Source organism: Aquarana catesbeiana, linkage group LG01, assembly GCF_042186555.1.
Source record: "Aquarana catesbeiana isolate 2022-GZ linkage group LG01, ASM4218655v1, whole genome shotgun sequence".
Classification (NCBI taxonomy): Eukaryota; Metazoa; Chordata; class Amphibia; order Anura; family Ranidae; genus Aquarana; species Aquarana catesbeiana.
The window spans coordinates 532,000,607-532,017,694 of NC_133324.1; the positions used below are offsets into that span (position 1 = coordinate 532,000,607).

The 17,088-nt window shown below is 41.9% G+C and overlaps 1 protein-coding gene across 1 annotated transcript in view; it reads right to left on the reverse strand.

Moving 5' to 3' along the window:
- POLR2B (RNA polymerase II subunit B) overlaps positions 1-17,088 on the reverse strand; it is a 575,272-nt gene that overhangs the window by 386,721 nt on the left and 171,463 nt on the right. The window contains exons 9-10 of the mRNA XM_073594755.1: positions 6,457-6,576; positions 6,175-6,361 (exon numbers count right to left, since the gene is read on the reverse strand). Of these exons, the coding sequence (XP_073450856.1) occupies positions 6,175-6,361; positions 6,457-6,576 (307 nt within the window). The remainder of the gene's footprint in view (positions 1-6,174; positions 6,362-6,456; positions 6,577-17,088) is intronic.

The following is a 17,088-nucleotide window of genomic DNA, read 5'->3' on the forward strand; positions in this document are numbered from 1 at the left end:
GCTGAAGCCTGCCTTTTAATTACATCACACCAGAGTTGAATAGTGTGCGGCGATACTTGTATGCTATATTGTATCTTGAAGCGTGGTGTGCTCTGTATTCAGGTGCGATCAGAGACAGAGTGTAAACCCAGGAGACTGATACTGAGAGCTTGGAGCAGCACTGATCTGTTTTGGATGTTGTCAGAATGGTTATGTTTACTCATACTTGAATTTCCGTTTATATGAACATTTGCAATAAAATGTACATTCTTTGAGATTAGCAGTACCACCGGTACACCAGTCAGTCAATTTCAGGATAGTTAAAGTCATTGTAAACCCTAGGACAAAAATAAAAACCTGCAAGACAAAAGGCATATTGAGCTAGTATGCATAGCATACTAGCTCATTGTGAATTACTTACCTGAGATCAAAGCCCCTGCAGCCATCCTCGTACACCGCTCCGGCAGCCTACATCGCTCCCGGAGTAATTTCCGGGTATCGCGGGCTCAGGCGCTGGGATTGGCAGGAGCCACGATGACGTCATTCACGCGCATGCGTGCGGGACCCGCTAGTAACGGCACACTCACTGAAGCAACGGCACGTACATGCCATTGCTTCAGTGCGCCTGTGCTGATGATATTGGCACATGCAAATACAGGGGATATCTCCTAAACCATTAAGGTTTAGGAGATATCCAGGGTAGCTACAGGTAAGCCTTATTATAGGCTTACCTGTAGCAAAAAAGTGTGTTGTAAGGGTTTACAACCACTGTAAAACCTCCCTTGATTACAACTGTCCCAGCCTCTCTCCAAGAAGCCCTGGCTCTTCCCTGCTCATTAATAACTGGGGGGGTGGGGGGCGCAGTCAGATTGGAAGAGGGAGGGAAAGCAGTGTGTCAATAAAACATAAATATATATATATATATATATATATATATATATATATATATATATATATATATATATATATATATATATATATATATATATATATATATATATATATATATGTGCTATCACACTGGTGGGGAAAACTTACAAAGTTACTGGCAGGGCAGGCAGGTAAGACATCTTACACAACTGTATTCATGTGCGTTTGCCTACGTTTAAAGCTGATGTCCAGGTTTACTTTTACTTTAAAAATGGCCCAAACAAACTATTTCCTTAGAAGCATAAAAAAAAAAAAAAAAAAAAAAAACTGTGCTAAATAAAAATTAAACGTGCAAAAAATAAACTCACAAAAATATCAAATATTTCATGTATACCGGTATCTTTACTAATGTAAACAAAATAAAAAAATAAAATACCAAAGTACCAAAGTACAGTAACTACTGTGTCTTTAAATGAGCAACAAACACCCAAATTGTGCAACCACTTCAAATAACAATTTCCATCCAAACATATGTTATACAGTCCTATGCAATTCAATGAAAAGCGTATCAATTAAATAGTAACTTCAAGCTTAAACGCTTTTTTCCCCCTATACCCCTGCTTACCTGGTGGTGTTGTAGGCACTCACCCAGCCAACGGATCCAGTGTTGTCTAGCTGACAACCTTCTGTGACCAGACACAGCTCTGTCCCTTGCCACCATCTTACTCGTGTCATTGAGAGGTCCACCAGAACTTCCGGGTTCTGCCAGCGGGCCTCGCGATGACACACTGCTAGGCCTGCCCCCTCCTACTAGAAAAAATGAGCGTAAGTGCAGCGCAATACAAAAACTGAAAGACAATGGCCATGGAAGTTTCCTCTGACTTCCGGTTTTGCCGTAATCTGTGCGGACACTCTCCGCTCTTTGAATAGCCGCTGGGTGACTGTCAGGCTCCACCCCTCGCTGACAAAGTCCAGCTAGGATGTAACGCCGCGTACGGGGGGAGAAGTTTTCTCACGCACGTCACCCGCTGCCATACTGCGTTATGCACCTGATCAATGATTGTGCTGCTGCCCATTCATTTTAATGTGTTGCTCTTTATAGCGCTTGTTTTTTACTTGTTGCAAGTGACTTTTTAATAATAAACCTACGGAGTGCACTCAGATTGTGTCCCCATTTTTTATACATGCATTGGAGCGGTCATTACCCTTTTGATACACATCTCTGCTGACCTGGTCATATACACCTGACATCCCCCTGCTGGACGGCTGGATCATCAGGCTCCATTGAGGATTCCAGAGACGACACCAGGAACTACCATCATCCCTGCGGGGATACATGTGAGTTTGACCTCTGCTTGCAGAGGTCCACAGAATCTGGTAAGCGCATTTTTGTTTATCTGGGTGAAACTGATTATGACAGATTACACCATTGGAGTCTACACAACATGTATCTGTCATAAAGGACATTTGATATTAATATATTCCAGATGTGCATTGGACTTTTGTCTTTCAGTTTCTATTTATTGCGCTGCACTTACCCTCATTTTTTCTATACGTTTTTAGGCATATGTGATTACCTAAAGTGTTCAGCTTGCATATATTTGCGATTTTATATCTGTTTATGCTGATTGTCCTTTTTACATTTTGATGCCCCCTCCTACTAGCTGAATGGCAGACTCAAGGCCTCTTGGGATACGCAACATGCATATCTAAGATGACCCAGCGAGCGCTATGCGTGTTTATCGTCTAGGCCAGGGATCTCCGAACTATGTCCCTCCAGCTGTTGCTGGAGGGCCATGAGGCATTGTAAAACTGACATACACAGACATGACTAGGCATGATGGGAATTGTAGTTCTTGAACAACTGAAGGGCCATAGTTTGGAGAACCCAGGTCTAGGCGTATGATGTGCACAGAGGGATAGGACTGTGCTTTTAAGAAGAAAAAAAAGTTAACGAAAAAACAAACCACCCTATTTGTGTAGAGTTAGGGACGAGAGGGCGAGGGGGGGGGGGGGAGAGAGAGACTTCGAAGCGGGTCAAGGTCTGCTTTAAATATCAAAGAATAGTCTGCACCATCATCACAGTAAATATACCTACAGTGACTAAAAAAAAAACGTTTGGGTGTAGCATAAAAATGTGACCGTGCTGGTATCTTAATTATACATAAACCCTAAAATATCAGTGTATAATGCCTGAATTCCAAAATATTTTGTGTTTAAATCAGTTATGAAACCTCAAAGTGATAATTCAAAGTTTTTTTGGAAAAAAAACGGAAAAAAAATAAATTAAAAAAAAAAAACAGCCACAGTCTAATCCGTTGTACAGTGCAATGTGGTATATGCCATTAAATCTTGTACCGTGCTTGAATGCACATAACGCGACTACCACCCAAAGATATGGAGTATTCATCCACAGATCACAATTACTAATGGGTCACCATTATAATCAAAATTTTCATGCATTCAGTCCCACTCTTCCAGGAAATATAAGATACAAGCTCTTCCTCCAGCCAATATATAGTATAGTTAAACTTGTTCAAACATCCCAGGGTCACATCAATAGATACCAGTCTCCAATAGCATAAGGAAATAGAGGGAGTGCCACACAGCATAAATTCCTTTACACTTTATTAAAAGCATATGTATAGCACACTTGCATCTTCCAGTGTCATGCCCGACACAAGGAAAACATGCAAACAATCCGTAGCACTGTTGCCTGTGAGCTGACAGGCTTGCACAGTATGACATTACTCCAAAACATGGCTCCGCACTCTCTCTCTTTCTCCCTCTATACCTATCTATACACACACTCATTACAATCATCAATGAAAAAAAAAAAAAAAACAATTGTGAAAACAATTTGCCGCCATCACTGCAAACATAACATGGGAATGTGGATAAATTTGTATAACGTTGCAAAATATTAAATTCATGATCATAATATTATGCACAACCCAATGTATAAGATTTAAAGGGACCACAACACATTAAAGCAGCATTCCACCTTACCTACAATATGAACAAAACATACTATAAAAACAATTGAAATAAATACTGCTATTGGTGTGCCAAAGTATAAAAAGCAATTATATTTGACATTTAAAAAACACTATAAATATTTTATAGGGACCGATCACTACAAATTAATAAAATTTTTCACACTAAAATTTACTTAACCACTTCAATACAGGGCATTTTCACCCCCCTTCCTGCCCAGACCAATTTTCATCTTTCAGCGCTGTTACACTTTGAATGACAATTGCGCAGTCATGCAACACTTCTATAATAAATATCCTATTAAAAAAAAAAATTTTTTTTACTGTTTAGGCCGATATGTAGTATTATACATATTTTTGGTAAAAAAAAAAAAAAATCGCAATAAGCGTATATAGATTGGTTTGCGCAAAAGTTATAGCGTCTACAAAATAGGGGATAAATTTATGGCAATTTTTTTTTTTTTTTTACTAGTAATGGCAGTGATCTGCGAATTTTATCATGACTGTGATATTGCGGCAGACACTTCGGACACTTTTGACACTATTTTGGGACAATTCACATTTATACAGCGATCAGAGCTATAAAAATGCACTGATTACTGTGTAAATGTGACTGGCAGAGAAGGGGTTAACACTAGGGGGCGAGGAAGGGGTTAAATGTGTATCCTAGGGAGTGATTCTAACTGTAGGGGGAGGGGACTCACAAGGGGAGGAGACCGATCAGTGTTCCTCTGTACTGGGAACACACCATCGGTCTCCTATCCTCCGACAGGACGTGGATCTGTGCGTTTACACACACAGATCCACGGTCCTGCTGTGTTCAGGGGCAATCGCAGGTGCCAGGTGGACATCGCTAACGCCGGGCACGCGCATCAGGTGCCTAGTGACGCGGCGGGCACGCCCCCTAGAGGCTCAGAGAGTAAAAGACGTCATATGACGGCAGCCCAGAGGGACAAAGGGTTCCTGCTGCCGTCAAATCACTATGCGCGGTAGGGAAGTGGTTAAAAAGACGTTTAAGTCAATGTTTATATTCATACCGTCAGACTGCAATGTCTAACTGGTAAATCAATTGCGTTTCTTTTTTTGAAATTTTACTACCCTCTCCAATGGGGTCTTGCACAATAAATCCCATAAAATATTAGATAGCTTGGATCTTTGTTGTTTTGTTGTATATATATATGTGCTTTGTTTATGAAACCATTTTTATATTCACTATATATTCACTTAACCTCGCATGTAATTTTCTTTTAGTTCTACCTACATTTTGTAGTTCACAAGGACATTCTAATACACAAATTACATGCGTCATGTACCAAGATATAAAATCCTAAGTCTCATAATGCTTTTTAGTTTTAAAAAAAGAGAAATCCATCTTATTTATTGTTTCTTAGTTAACCTACAGGCTCTACACCCGCTACATTTAAAGAAATTATGCCTTTCAAAAAAATTTTTACTTTTTTTTTTCTATCACATAATGCACCAATTTAGTCCAAAGTGAGGGGGCTTTTCTAAACACAGAGATAGAATATAGAATAAACTTCTCCAAAATAAACCTATCTTTGAATAAACTCGGCCAGTGTTTAAAAATATGTTCAATTTCTCTATACTAAATATTGTTATACTCTTAAAATCTCCTTTCCTTCATATTCTTATGCCATCCCAGTTTAGTTCAAAAAGTTTATTTGGTAAATATTAGAAATAACGTTTTTGGATGATTTAACGGCACATTGGTCACAAGCACTGGTATTTTGTTTACATTTATAAGGATTGCACTATACATGAATGGTATAAAACCATTTCACCAACGTGCACCCACTGGGCGTGCTGTATAAACTGTATGTAGCCTCAGCTACATCACTGTGTTCCAGATGTGAGACAAAACCTTCCTGTCTTACACCCAGAACAAAATAGTATCAGGCTCTTATCCATGAATTGGCAGCTTTCTAATCTAACAATTAATACAAAGCTTGCTCTTATTGGCTGAGTTGGAGGGGCAGGCTAATGACATCATGATCTGACTTAGCCAATCACAAGAAGCTTTGTAGTCTACGTACAGTTTATATGTACTAGTTAGTTACACGTTAGTTTAGGACACAGTTTGCTTGGGCCAGCTTGGTCCAAACAAACTATTTAAAGTGAAAGTAAACCTGGACATCAGCTTTAAACTCTGGGGTAGTGTGAGGATGATCCAGGATCTATTTGTGCCTGGATCATGAGCATTGATAGATGCTTAACAGAATTATAAATACTTTAGCATTCTGTTTGCACGTAGGGATTTAACACTAAAAACTTTACAGCTTGTGTTTTCTAAAGCACTAAATTAACTCACCTGTGATACACCAGCTCTAGCTTGATGGGCTTTTTTTTGGTCGCCCCAATTTCCAGTAGCCAAGGAGTACTTTAAGCCGTCTGAAATTATTCTTGTCTTAATTGCCAGTTCCAAATTAAAGTCTTTTCCTCGATCAATGAATTTCTGTGCATAGATCCTTACTTCTTTTAGCAAGTTTTTAAACATTCTATAAAAACAACAACAACAATCCATGTAGAACACCTGCTTTAAGACATATAAATAGAACTATTAAACAAGCTTGTTTAAGATGGCCTATATTACCCTCTGAAGAGAAAGGCAAGCAGAGGTCCTGCGAGGTCCAGTCTTTTGTTTCCATAATGGTCTCTATCATCAAGCTCTCTTCTTCCCAAAGCAGCAAGAAGCAGTCGATGCACCATGTACCTGAAGCAAAAAAAAAAACACACTTTTACTGTGTAAATCAAGCAAATTTTTCCAGTCCTAAAAACACTTGTATTAGCAGACCTCTTGACTACAGCAAGAAAGACAGCCTTTGACATTTTCTGTTTTGACATATTCTGTGCAGGTTGCCATGCATTCAGAATAGCGCAGATGCAATCCCAGCCTAAATGGCACCGTGAGAACGACAATCGTTTGGTGGGCATTGCAGCACATTTTCGAACCGCACAGCAAACTGTGTGGGTTGCGTGTGTTTGGAAATGCATAGATGGATTCAAACACTGCCTAAATGGAAGCACACACACTATGCACGTTTGTTGCCTGTTTGGAAACATGCAGGCACATGTTTTGCTCCCAAAATGCGCAATGCTCCATGACCGAAAAGGTTCTTAACTTTGGGGCGTTTATCGCTCATAGGGCAGCCCATTCAAGTGCTGCTTGTTTACACGTGAAAAACACACACACACAAAAAAAAGTGAAGCAGGAACATGCGTTTCCACTATGCTCAGGTTTGGATGGGATGTGCTGGGGAGTAAGCTTTTAGGCAGCAAGGATAATGAGGGAGGAGAGGGGGGTCAAAAAGAAAAAAACACTACCTCAGAAGTCTCAGCAAAGTCGCAAAGATTAAAGACAAAACGTACGCCTAGCTGGCGATTTTACAATGGGAGTCGTGCCACACCAGAGTAGAAGTCGACCGATATGGGTTTTTCTCTGGCCGATGCCGATATTTGGAAATCACGGTGGCCGATATATGATGCCGATTTTTTTGGGCCGATATATTTGGCCAATTTTTTTTTTTTTCCCTTCATCTCATAAAAGCTAACAGTTAGACCCACTGGGGCGTTTTTCAGGCGCTTTTGGGCTAAAAATAGCACCTGTAAAGTCCCTGCAAAATGGCTCCCTGCAGTCACTCGGGCTTTCACACTGAGGCGATGCGCTGGCAGATGTTAAAAAAAAGTCCTGCAAGCGGCATCTTTGGAGCGGTGTATACCGCTGCTCCACCACTCCTGCCCATTGAAATGAATGCGCACCGCTGTCGAAGCGCCTGCAAAGTGTTTCGGCAGCGGCGCTTCAGGGGCGCATTTAACCCCTTCCTCGGCCGCTAGCTGGGTTATAAGCGCCCCGCTAGCAGCCGAATAGCGCCGCTAAAATGACGGTAAAGCGCCGCTAACACTAGCAGCGTTTTACCATCAACGCATGCCCGCTCCAGTATGAGAGCAACCTTAAGGGCCCTTTCACACTGGGGCGGCGATGGCAGTAAAGCGGCGCTTTACCGTCGGTATTCGTCCGATAGCGGGGCGGTTTTACCCCACGCTAGCAGCCGAGAAAGGGTTAAAAACCACCGCAAAGCGCCTCTGCAGAGGCGCTTTGCCGGCGGTATAGCCACGCTGTCCCATTGATTTCAATGGCCAGGAGCGGTGAAGGAGCGGTATATACTCTGCTCCTTCACCGCTCCGAAGATGCTGCTAGCAGGACTTTTTTTCCCGTCCTGCTAGCGCACCGCTCCAGTGTGAAAGCCCTCGGGGCTTTCATACTGGAGACAAAGCAGTGGCACTTTCAGGTCGGTTTGCAGGCGCTATTATTAGAGCAATAGCGCCTGCAAACCACCTCAGTGTGAAAGGGCCCTAAGTAATAAGTGATACAGAAAATTTCTTACATTTATTAAACAAAACAAACCTCCAATCAGTTCACTTTTATGTATAATTTAGATAAAAAAAAAAAAAAAACACTATATCTTAAATATTAAATACACAAAAACAAGTAATCAAAACTTTTGGACGAAAAAAAAATGGGCTAACTTTACTGCTTAGTTTTTTTTTTCAATTCATTAGTGTATTAAAAAAAAAAAAAATTGCGTTTGAAAGACTGCTGCGCAAATACCGTGTGACATAAAATATTGCAACAACCGCTATTTTCTTCCCTAGGGTCTCTGCTAAAAATATATATATATATATATATATATATATATATATATATATATATATATATATAATGTTTGGGGGTTCTAAGTGATTTTCTAGCAGAAAATACAGGATTTTTACCTGTAAGCAACAAGTGTCAGAAAAGATTTAGTCTTTAAATGGTTAAACTGAGAACTCCTCCACACAGAGTTCAGCTCATTGATAAAAGAACCTGAAGAGATACAATGTTTCTTATCAGATTTGGCAGGCTGCCCAGAGGAGGAGAGAAGAAAACTTCAGGCAACTTGCATGGACTTCTATTACAGAAGTCATTTGCAAGACACCCTGAAGTTATAATCGGCCTTTTTTATCAGCACAATCAGCCGATGTTGATTAAGTAAAAAACGCCAAATATCGGCCGATATATCGGTTGACCTCTACACCAGAGTCAACAAAAAATAGTGCAAGCGACTCAAGTCACTGAAATGAAGACAGCACCTATTAAAATTTGTGTGTTTTTACTTTACCTGAGTCGCAGGTCACACCAAGAAATCGTAGCGGTGTGAACCAGAGCTTAGTATTCTACCCTGCCCAGTTAAATATGCCGATGAGTGCAAACAGGGAGAGTTCTGTCCCCCCTCCTCCTAAAGCCCAGCTCTCTGTGAGCTGATTCACTTTCATATGAAGGAAACACCTTCTTAATATTGGAGCTCCCTTTGTAGTTTTGCAGTGTACCAATATTCTTTAGCAGGCTGCAAGACAGGTATAACCGAGGAGAAATCCGTTATGCTTTTTTGGCTCATATACACCTGCTTTGCTGTCTAAAGAGTGATCGGCATTCAGATTTATCTTCAGACAGCATTTGACAGGTGATCACCAACTGTTTCAACCACCTAAATGCGCAGTTGCAGCATGGCTCTAGAATGGTGTGTGTTCAGTGAACGGTAGTGCCCACCAAGCACAACAGGAGGTATAGACCACACCGCAGCTATGAAGCAGAGTATCGCAGCAGCGCCATGTGTACACTCTAGCCTCTCCCTCGTCAGCTAAAAGGGGAGTGTGGTTAGGGGAGGTAAAAATGCAGCACAACCACAAGGCTTTACCCATCCACTAATGTAAACAAGCCCTAAGGCTGCAATGATTCTAGTATAGCAGTGATTCCTTGCATCTAGGGCTCCGTTCACACTTCGTGTAGTAGGAACAAGCTCACAATATTTTTGAAAAATGACCAAAATTACTGCGTTTCCCAATAAATTGAGCTGCAGTTCTAGTTGTAGGCATACAAAAATACATAAATCAGAATAATCAAAAGAACCGCGCTACAAAATGAAATACATAAAATGTAAATAAAACCACAAACTGTAAAGGTTAATGAAAAATAATCATTAAGTGTGACCAAACAATATTATAAATAAAAAACAGTGTATTATTAAGTCCCAACCAAGTCGTGGAAAAATGAAAAAACAAATATCAATAGTGACTTGAAATTGTAAAAATGAAAATAAAGGACGATGACTTAAAAAAAAGTTGGTTTCCTGAGGCCAAATAAGTGCACCAATGGTGATTAATAAAAGTTCATCAATAAACACCCAGTGAGAAATCCGCCACCTATAGAAATGCGCGCTTACCAAAGGCAAGCTTTATATCAGCTTATATGTGGAATTCCACTCAGTGGGGACAACACCTTCAATCTCTTCACAGAGGGAGAACAAACAGGAACTCTCCGTCCAGTGAATCCAAATGGTCAGCAGGGGGAACCAATCATGTGGTTTGCAACGTGGACCTGAATATCCCATTCATTATAGAATACCATCTGGCAATTGATGCACTGGTAAGTCTTCTTCTGTCAGCTGACACTGACTGATTTTGTGTTCGGTGATATCACTCAGTGATTCAAACACCTGAAGGCAACTGTCACAGCTGTGAGTGGCTTCCTCCTCTATTTCGTCTCTCTCCTCATGCCTTTTCTTACAATCTGGCTCTTCACCATCTTCAGACTTATCGTCTAGTTTACAGATGGGGTCTGAAGGAGGTTCATCTGACTCGGGGCTTTGTAGCTGTCATTGTTGAGGTTCAGACAGCAGTATTATTTTCCTTGCGAGTAAATCCTCCTCATGCTCTCCCTCTGTTTCCTCTGCAGTAGTATTCCTCTCCACCACCTGTGTGAATTTTCTGTATTCCCTTGTGCTGTTGCCCTGATCTCCTCCATACCTTTGAGCAGATGTATCTCTTCCAACCATTCTTTAAATTGTAGGTGCGGCGGTGTTTCTCCAGTGTCTTGGTATTACTGTTTTTGCTGCTGTGATTAAGAATCTGGTCAGGGATTTTTTTTTATTTTTTTAGGGTGCAATTGGTAATATTTATAAGACAGCAAGCAGCGTCTAAATGAATTTTTGTTTTTGTGATGTGTTTTATGATCTTGATTACTTGGTTCCAAAAGGGTTTAATCAAATCACATTCCCACCAGATGTGGTATAAAGTGCCTTCTTCCCGATTGCAGCGCCAGCAATGTCCAGGTATTGTCGGAAACCATTTGTGTAATTTATTTGGTGTAATATACCAATTTGTTAGGATTTTGAATGAAGTTTCCTGTAATCTCACACTGATTGCACACTTGTGTGCAAACACACATGCTTGTAGCCATTGGTCTTTTGTAATGGGTTTGTTCAGGGTTGATTCCCAGAAAGTTTTGTGTCTGTTAGATTCCTGTAAATCGCTGGACTGCAACCAAGTATATGTTAATGAAATGTTCTTAGTGGTCGTACTAGCCAAAAAACATATAGTTTCGAAGGGTGTTAAGGGTCTAAGGAAATGTTTTTGTCTCTGAGTGTTCATGATGAAGTCATGTATTTGTTGGTATTCCTTGAAATGTAGTGGTGTTTGTCTTTTTGTAGATCTGCTTGAGACTTGATTTTGTTGTTCTTTAAACAATGTGCGACTAGAAGTGGAGTGTTTCTGTTGTAAAGTGATTGGATGGAACCATATATTCCTGAGGGGAAGTCAGGGTTTGTTGTCAGTGGAGTTAGTGGCCCTAGTGAGGAGGTAAGTAAATGTGTCTGATTAATTGCTTGTAGGGTTTTTAATGTTGCCCCTATGAGAGGATGTTGTTTTAATTGTTTCAGACACAGGTTCCAAGGAATCCATGGAGCATATGATATCGGAATAGGTCCTATGTTATTTTCCAGTCCCACCCAATCTTTATTCTCTTTGTGGCATGTCCAATCTATGATTCTAGTTAATTGTGTAGCTAGGTAATAATTTTTAAAATTAGGAAAACCCATGCCTCCATTTTGTTTGTTAATAGTAAATAAATTTAGACTGATTCTAGGTTTTTTTGAGTTCCAAAGGAATTTTCTTAGCAGGGAGTGTAGGGATTTAAAGAATATTGAAGGTAGTATTATGGGTACTGTTTGGAAGAAGTATAGTATTCTGGGTAAAACTGTCATTTTAATTATAGCTGCTCTACCAAACCACGAGAAGTACTTCATTGTCCATTTTTCTAAATCTTTGATGATATTTTTTAAAAGTGGTTGAAAATTGGCTTTATACATGGAATCTAACTTTGGGGTTAATTGTATTCCCAGGTAGGTGAGGGATGTTGTTTCCCATTTAAATTTGCAGTTGTTTTTTGTTTTACTTAATGTAGCCTCCCTAAGTGTGAGGTTCAGAGCTTCAGATTTGTTGTAATTTATTTTGAAGTTTGATATATAGCTATATTGGGAAAATACATTACATAGGTTGGGCATGGTAATGTGTGGTTGGGATATGAAGAATAGTAAATCATCAGCGTAAGCTGCGCATTTATATATTTTGTTTTTGACATTGAAACCATGAATGTCAGGTATTTTATTTATAATGCGAATTAGTGGTTCCAGGGTGAGAATAAATAGTAGGGGTGATAATGGACATCCCTGTCTTGTCCCATTTTGAATTCTTACCTTGTCAGATAATGTTCCATTTATTTTAATTTGGGCTGTCGGGTTGTAGTATAAGGCCTTTATCCAAGCTAACATATGTGATTTTAAACCGATATGGGAACATACGGCAAATAAGAAGTCCCACGACACTCGGTCGAAGGCCTTCTCCGCATCGGTTGATAATAACATGCCTTAGTGTTTATCTATGTGTATTTTATGTATGAGATTCATGGATTTAATTACATTATCTTTGGCCTCTCTGCCAGGCATGAATCCCACTTGTTCAGGTCCTATTAATTGATTCAGTAATGGTCTTATTCGGTTTGCTAATATTTTCGTATGAATTTTTAGATCAAGGTTAAGTAGGGATATTGGTCTGTAATTGGCGCAGTCTGTTGGATCTTTATTTAGTTTGGGCAGTACTGTTACATGTGCTCTCAGAAAGTCTTCAGAGATGTCATGTGGGTTTTTTAGGGAGTTCAATGTTTTGAGAAGATGTGGTATCAAAATGTCGGAGAAGGTCTTGTAATAATGGGCTGTGAGGCCATCTGGTCTGGGGCTTTTCCCCGATTTGAGGGATTTAATGGCTTCAATCATTTCCTGTTCTGTTATCGGTTCTTCTAATGTTTGTGTGTCTATGTCTTTCAGAATGGGGAGGCCACTGTCTGTAAGGAATTTGTGAATTATTTATTTTCTTGATCCTATAAGGTCTTTGGGTTTATGTGTAGAAGGTAAGTTGGATAGGTCTGTATAGTATTCTTGGAATCTTTGCGCAATCTTTTGAGTATCATTAGTAATTTGATTTTGTTTGGTCTTAATGGCCAATATGTTTGTAGATAATAAGGTTTCCTTCAATGCTTTTGCTAAAAATTTACCTGATTTGTCTCCATGTTCATAAAAGAACCCCTTTCGCGAAAAAAGGATCCTTTGGGCTTTGAGGTTCAGGATGGACTGTAGTTTTTTCCTTAATTCAAGTAGAGTTGTGGCTGCTTCAATCGCTAAAGATTGTTTATGTTTGGTTTCCATATCTCTTATGGCCTGTGTTAAAGCCATGAGTTCCTTTTCTGCTTCTCTCTTTTTTGCAGCCCCCAACCTGATAAATTCCCCTCGAACCATGCATTTGTGAGCTTCCCATATGTTCATAGGTATTATGTCTTCTGACTCATTTTCTTTAAAGTAATATTTAATTGTTTCTGATATTTTGTTTGTGTCTGCCAAATCAGTAAGCAGAGAAGGATTTAACCTCCAATTTGTAGTTCTGGGCCTTCTAGCCTTTTTATGTAGAGTCATCGATATGGGTGCGTAGGTCCGAGAAGGTCTTCATTCAGGTGGCGGATTTCTCACTGGGTGTTTATTGATGAACTTTTATTAATCACCATTGGTGCACTTATTTGGCCTCAGGGATCCAACTTTTTTTAAGTCGTCATTTATTTTCATTTTTACAATTTCAAGTCGCTATTGATATTTGTTTTTTCATTTTTCCACGACTTGGTTGGGACTTAATAATACACTGTTTTTTATTTATAATATTGTTTGGTCACAATATTTTTAGCACCATTCATACACGTTTCTGTGTTGCATATAGAGCAGCCCATTCACTTGAATGGGTTGACCTATGTGTGCTTGCTTTTCACAATTGCCGCACGTTTTTGTCAAGTAACAATCGCAGCAAATTTGCATCATGTTTTATTAGGAAGAAATGGCACTCAAACATGCATTGTGCATTTTTGCCCTGAGTGGGAGAGCTGGAGAGCAAGGCGCTGAGCGGGAGAGCAAGAGAGCGAGGCGCTGAGCGGGAGAGCAAGAGAGCGAGGCGCCGAGCGGGAGAGCGAGGCGCCGAGCGGGAGAGCGAGGCGCCGAGCGGGAGAGCAGGAAAGCGAGGCGCCGAGCGGGAGAGCGGGAAAGCGAGGCGCCGAGCGGGAGAGCGGGAGAGCGAGGCGCCGAGCGGGAGAGCGGGAGAGCGAGGCGCCGAGCGGGAGAGCGGGAGAGCGAGGCGCCGAGCGGGAGAGCGGGAGAGCGAGGCGCCGAGCGGGAGAGCGAGGCGCCGAGCGGGAGAGCGAGGCGCCGAGCGGGAGAGCAGGAGAGCGAGGCGCCGAGCGGGAGAGCAGGAGAGCGAGGCGCCGAGCGGGAGAGCAGGAGAGCGAGGCGCCGAGCGGGAGAGCAGGAGAGCGAGGCGCCGAGCGGGAGAGCAGGAGAGCGAGGCGCCGAGCGGGAGAGCAGGAGAGCGAGGCGCCGAGCGGGAGAGCAGGAGAGCGAGGCGCCGAGCGGGAGAGCAGGAGAGCGAGGCGCTGAGCAGAGAAGTTGGGTGACAGTAAGGCAGGGTAGAGGGAAAAGTTAGGGAAGCCAGTCCTGCGTTGGCACATCCCAATAAGTAAGCCCTATTGCGCGATGTTGGGGAAATCAGTCAAGGAGTGGTACTGCTGGAGCAGAGTGACTCCCCTAGCTGCAAGGGGAACAACTCGTTAGGACAGGGGCAAGGCCAAGGGAGAAGGAAAGAGATTCTGGTGGTAGGGTATTCAATCAGAAGGACAGATAAGGAAATCTGTCACAAAGTATGTTCTTTAGCGGGCGCCCGGGTTTGGCACATCATGGATCAGATGGACAGATTGTTGGGTGGGGCTAGTGAGGACTACTCTATCATGGTACATGAAGGTACCAATGACAAAAACAGAGATAGGTGGGGTATCCTAAAAAACTATTTCAGGGATTTAGGAGCTATATTGAAGAGAAAGACTGCCAAGGTGGTATTCTCAGAAATACTGCCTGTACCTCGAGCCACACCAGAGGCAGCAGGAGATTAGCGAAATAAGTGGCTGAGGAACTGGTGTAGGGAGGAGGAGTTTGGGTTACTAGGCTGACTTTTCAGTCAGTTACCGGCTCTTTAGGAGGGACGGACTGCATCTAAAATGGGGAGGGTGCAGCTGTTGGGAGAGAAGGTTACAGGGACTTTAAACAAGGTGTTGGCGGGGAAGGAGCCAGAGAAAACAATAGCCAGAAATGAGCCAAGTTCAGTAGGTACTATTGGGGACATTAGTGGTAGGGTAAGTAGAATACCTAAAACACAAGTTAAGCAAGTTGGCAAATCCCAATTGCATCCTCAAAACTAACAAGGAAATATGTGACCGGACAAAATGAATAGGCAGGTACACAAATGCTAGAAGTCTAGCTAATAAAATTGAAGAACTGGAGCTGCAAATTTAGGCGGGGGATTTTAAGGTAATAAACTTGGTTTGGCAGCTCACACGACTGGCTGGCAACCGTTCAGGGGTGTTCCCTATATCCTAGGGACAGGGAGGATAGGAAAGGGGGAGGGGTATGTCTGTACACCGAGAATGATTTGCAAGCGAATGTTAGGGACGACTAATGGAGCAAGGGAGGAGGTGGAATCCTTGTAGCTGGAGTTCCGAAAGGAAGAAACTAATGTAACGCAATAGTGGGCATATGCTACAGTCCACCTAACCTGAAGGATGAGGAGTCTGACCTATCACAGTTAGAAATGGAGGGGAGGCAGGGCAAAGTTATAATGGGGGATTTCAATTACCCAGATATTGACTGGTAGGGATGAGCTTCAAGTTCGAGTAGAACTCATGTTCGAACATCTGCTGTTCGCAAGTTCGCCAAACAGCGAACAATTTGGGGTGTTCGCGGCAAATTCGAATGCCGCGGAACACCCTTTAAAAGTCTATGGGAGAAATCAAAAGTGCTAATTTTAAAGGCTTATATGCAAGTTATTGTCATAAAAAGTGTTTGGGGACCTGGGTCCTGCCCCAGGGGACATGTATCAATGCAAAAAAAAGTTTTAAAAACGGCCGTTTTTTCGGGAGCAGTGATTTTAATAATGCTTAACGTCAAACAATAAAAGTGTAATAATCCTTTAAATTTTGTAGCTGGGGGGTGTCTATAGTATGTCTGTAAAGGGGCGCACGTTTCCCGTGTTTAGAACAGTCTGACAGCAAAATGACATTTCAAAAGGAAAAAAAGTAATTTAAAACTACTCACGGCTATTGCATTGCCGGTCCGACAATATACATAAAAGTTCATTGATAAAAACGGCATGGGAATTCCCCACAGGGGAACCCCGAACCAAAATTAAAAAAAAAAAATATGACGTGGGGGTCCCCCTAAATTCCATACCAGGCCCTTCAGGTCTGGTATGGATATTAAGGGGAACCCCGGCCAAAATTAAAAAAAAAAAAAAAAAAAAAAACGGCGTGGGGTCCCCCCCAAGAATCCATACCAGACCCTTATCCGAGCATGCAACCTGGCAGGCCGCAGGAAAAGAGGGGGGGACGAGAGAGCACCCCCCCCTCCTGAGGCGTACCAGGCTACATGCCCTCAACATTGGGAGGGTGCTTTGGGGTAGCCCTCCAAAACACCTTGTCCCCATGTTGATGAGGACAAGGGCCTCATCCCCACAACCCTGGCCGGTGGTTGTGGGGGTCTGCGGGCGGGGGGCTTATCGGAATCTGGAAGCCCCCTTTAACAAGGGGACCCCCAGATCCCGCCCCCCCCGTGTGAAATGGTAAGGGGGTTACCATTTCACTAAAAAAACTGTCAAAAATGTTAAAAATGACAAGAGACAGTTTTTGACAATTCCTTTATTTAAATGCTTCTTCTTTCTTCCATCATCTTCTGGTTCTTCCTCCGGTGTTCTCGTCCAGCATCTCCTCCGCGGCGTT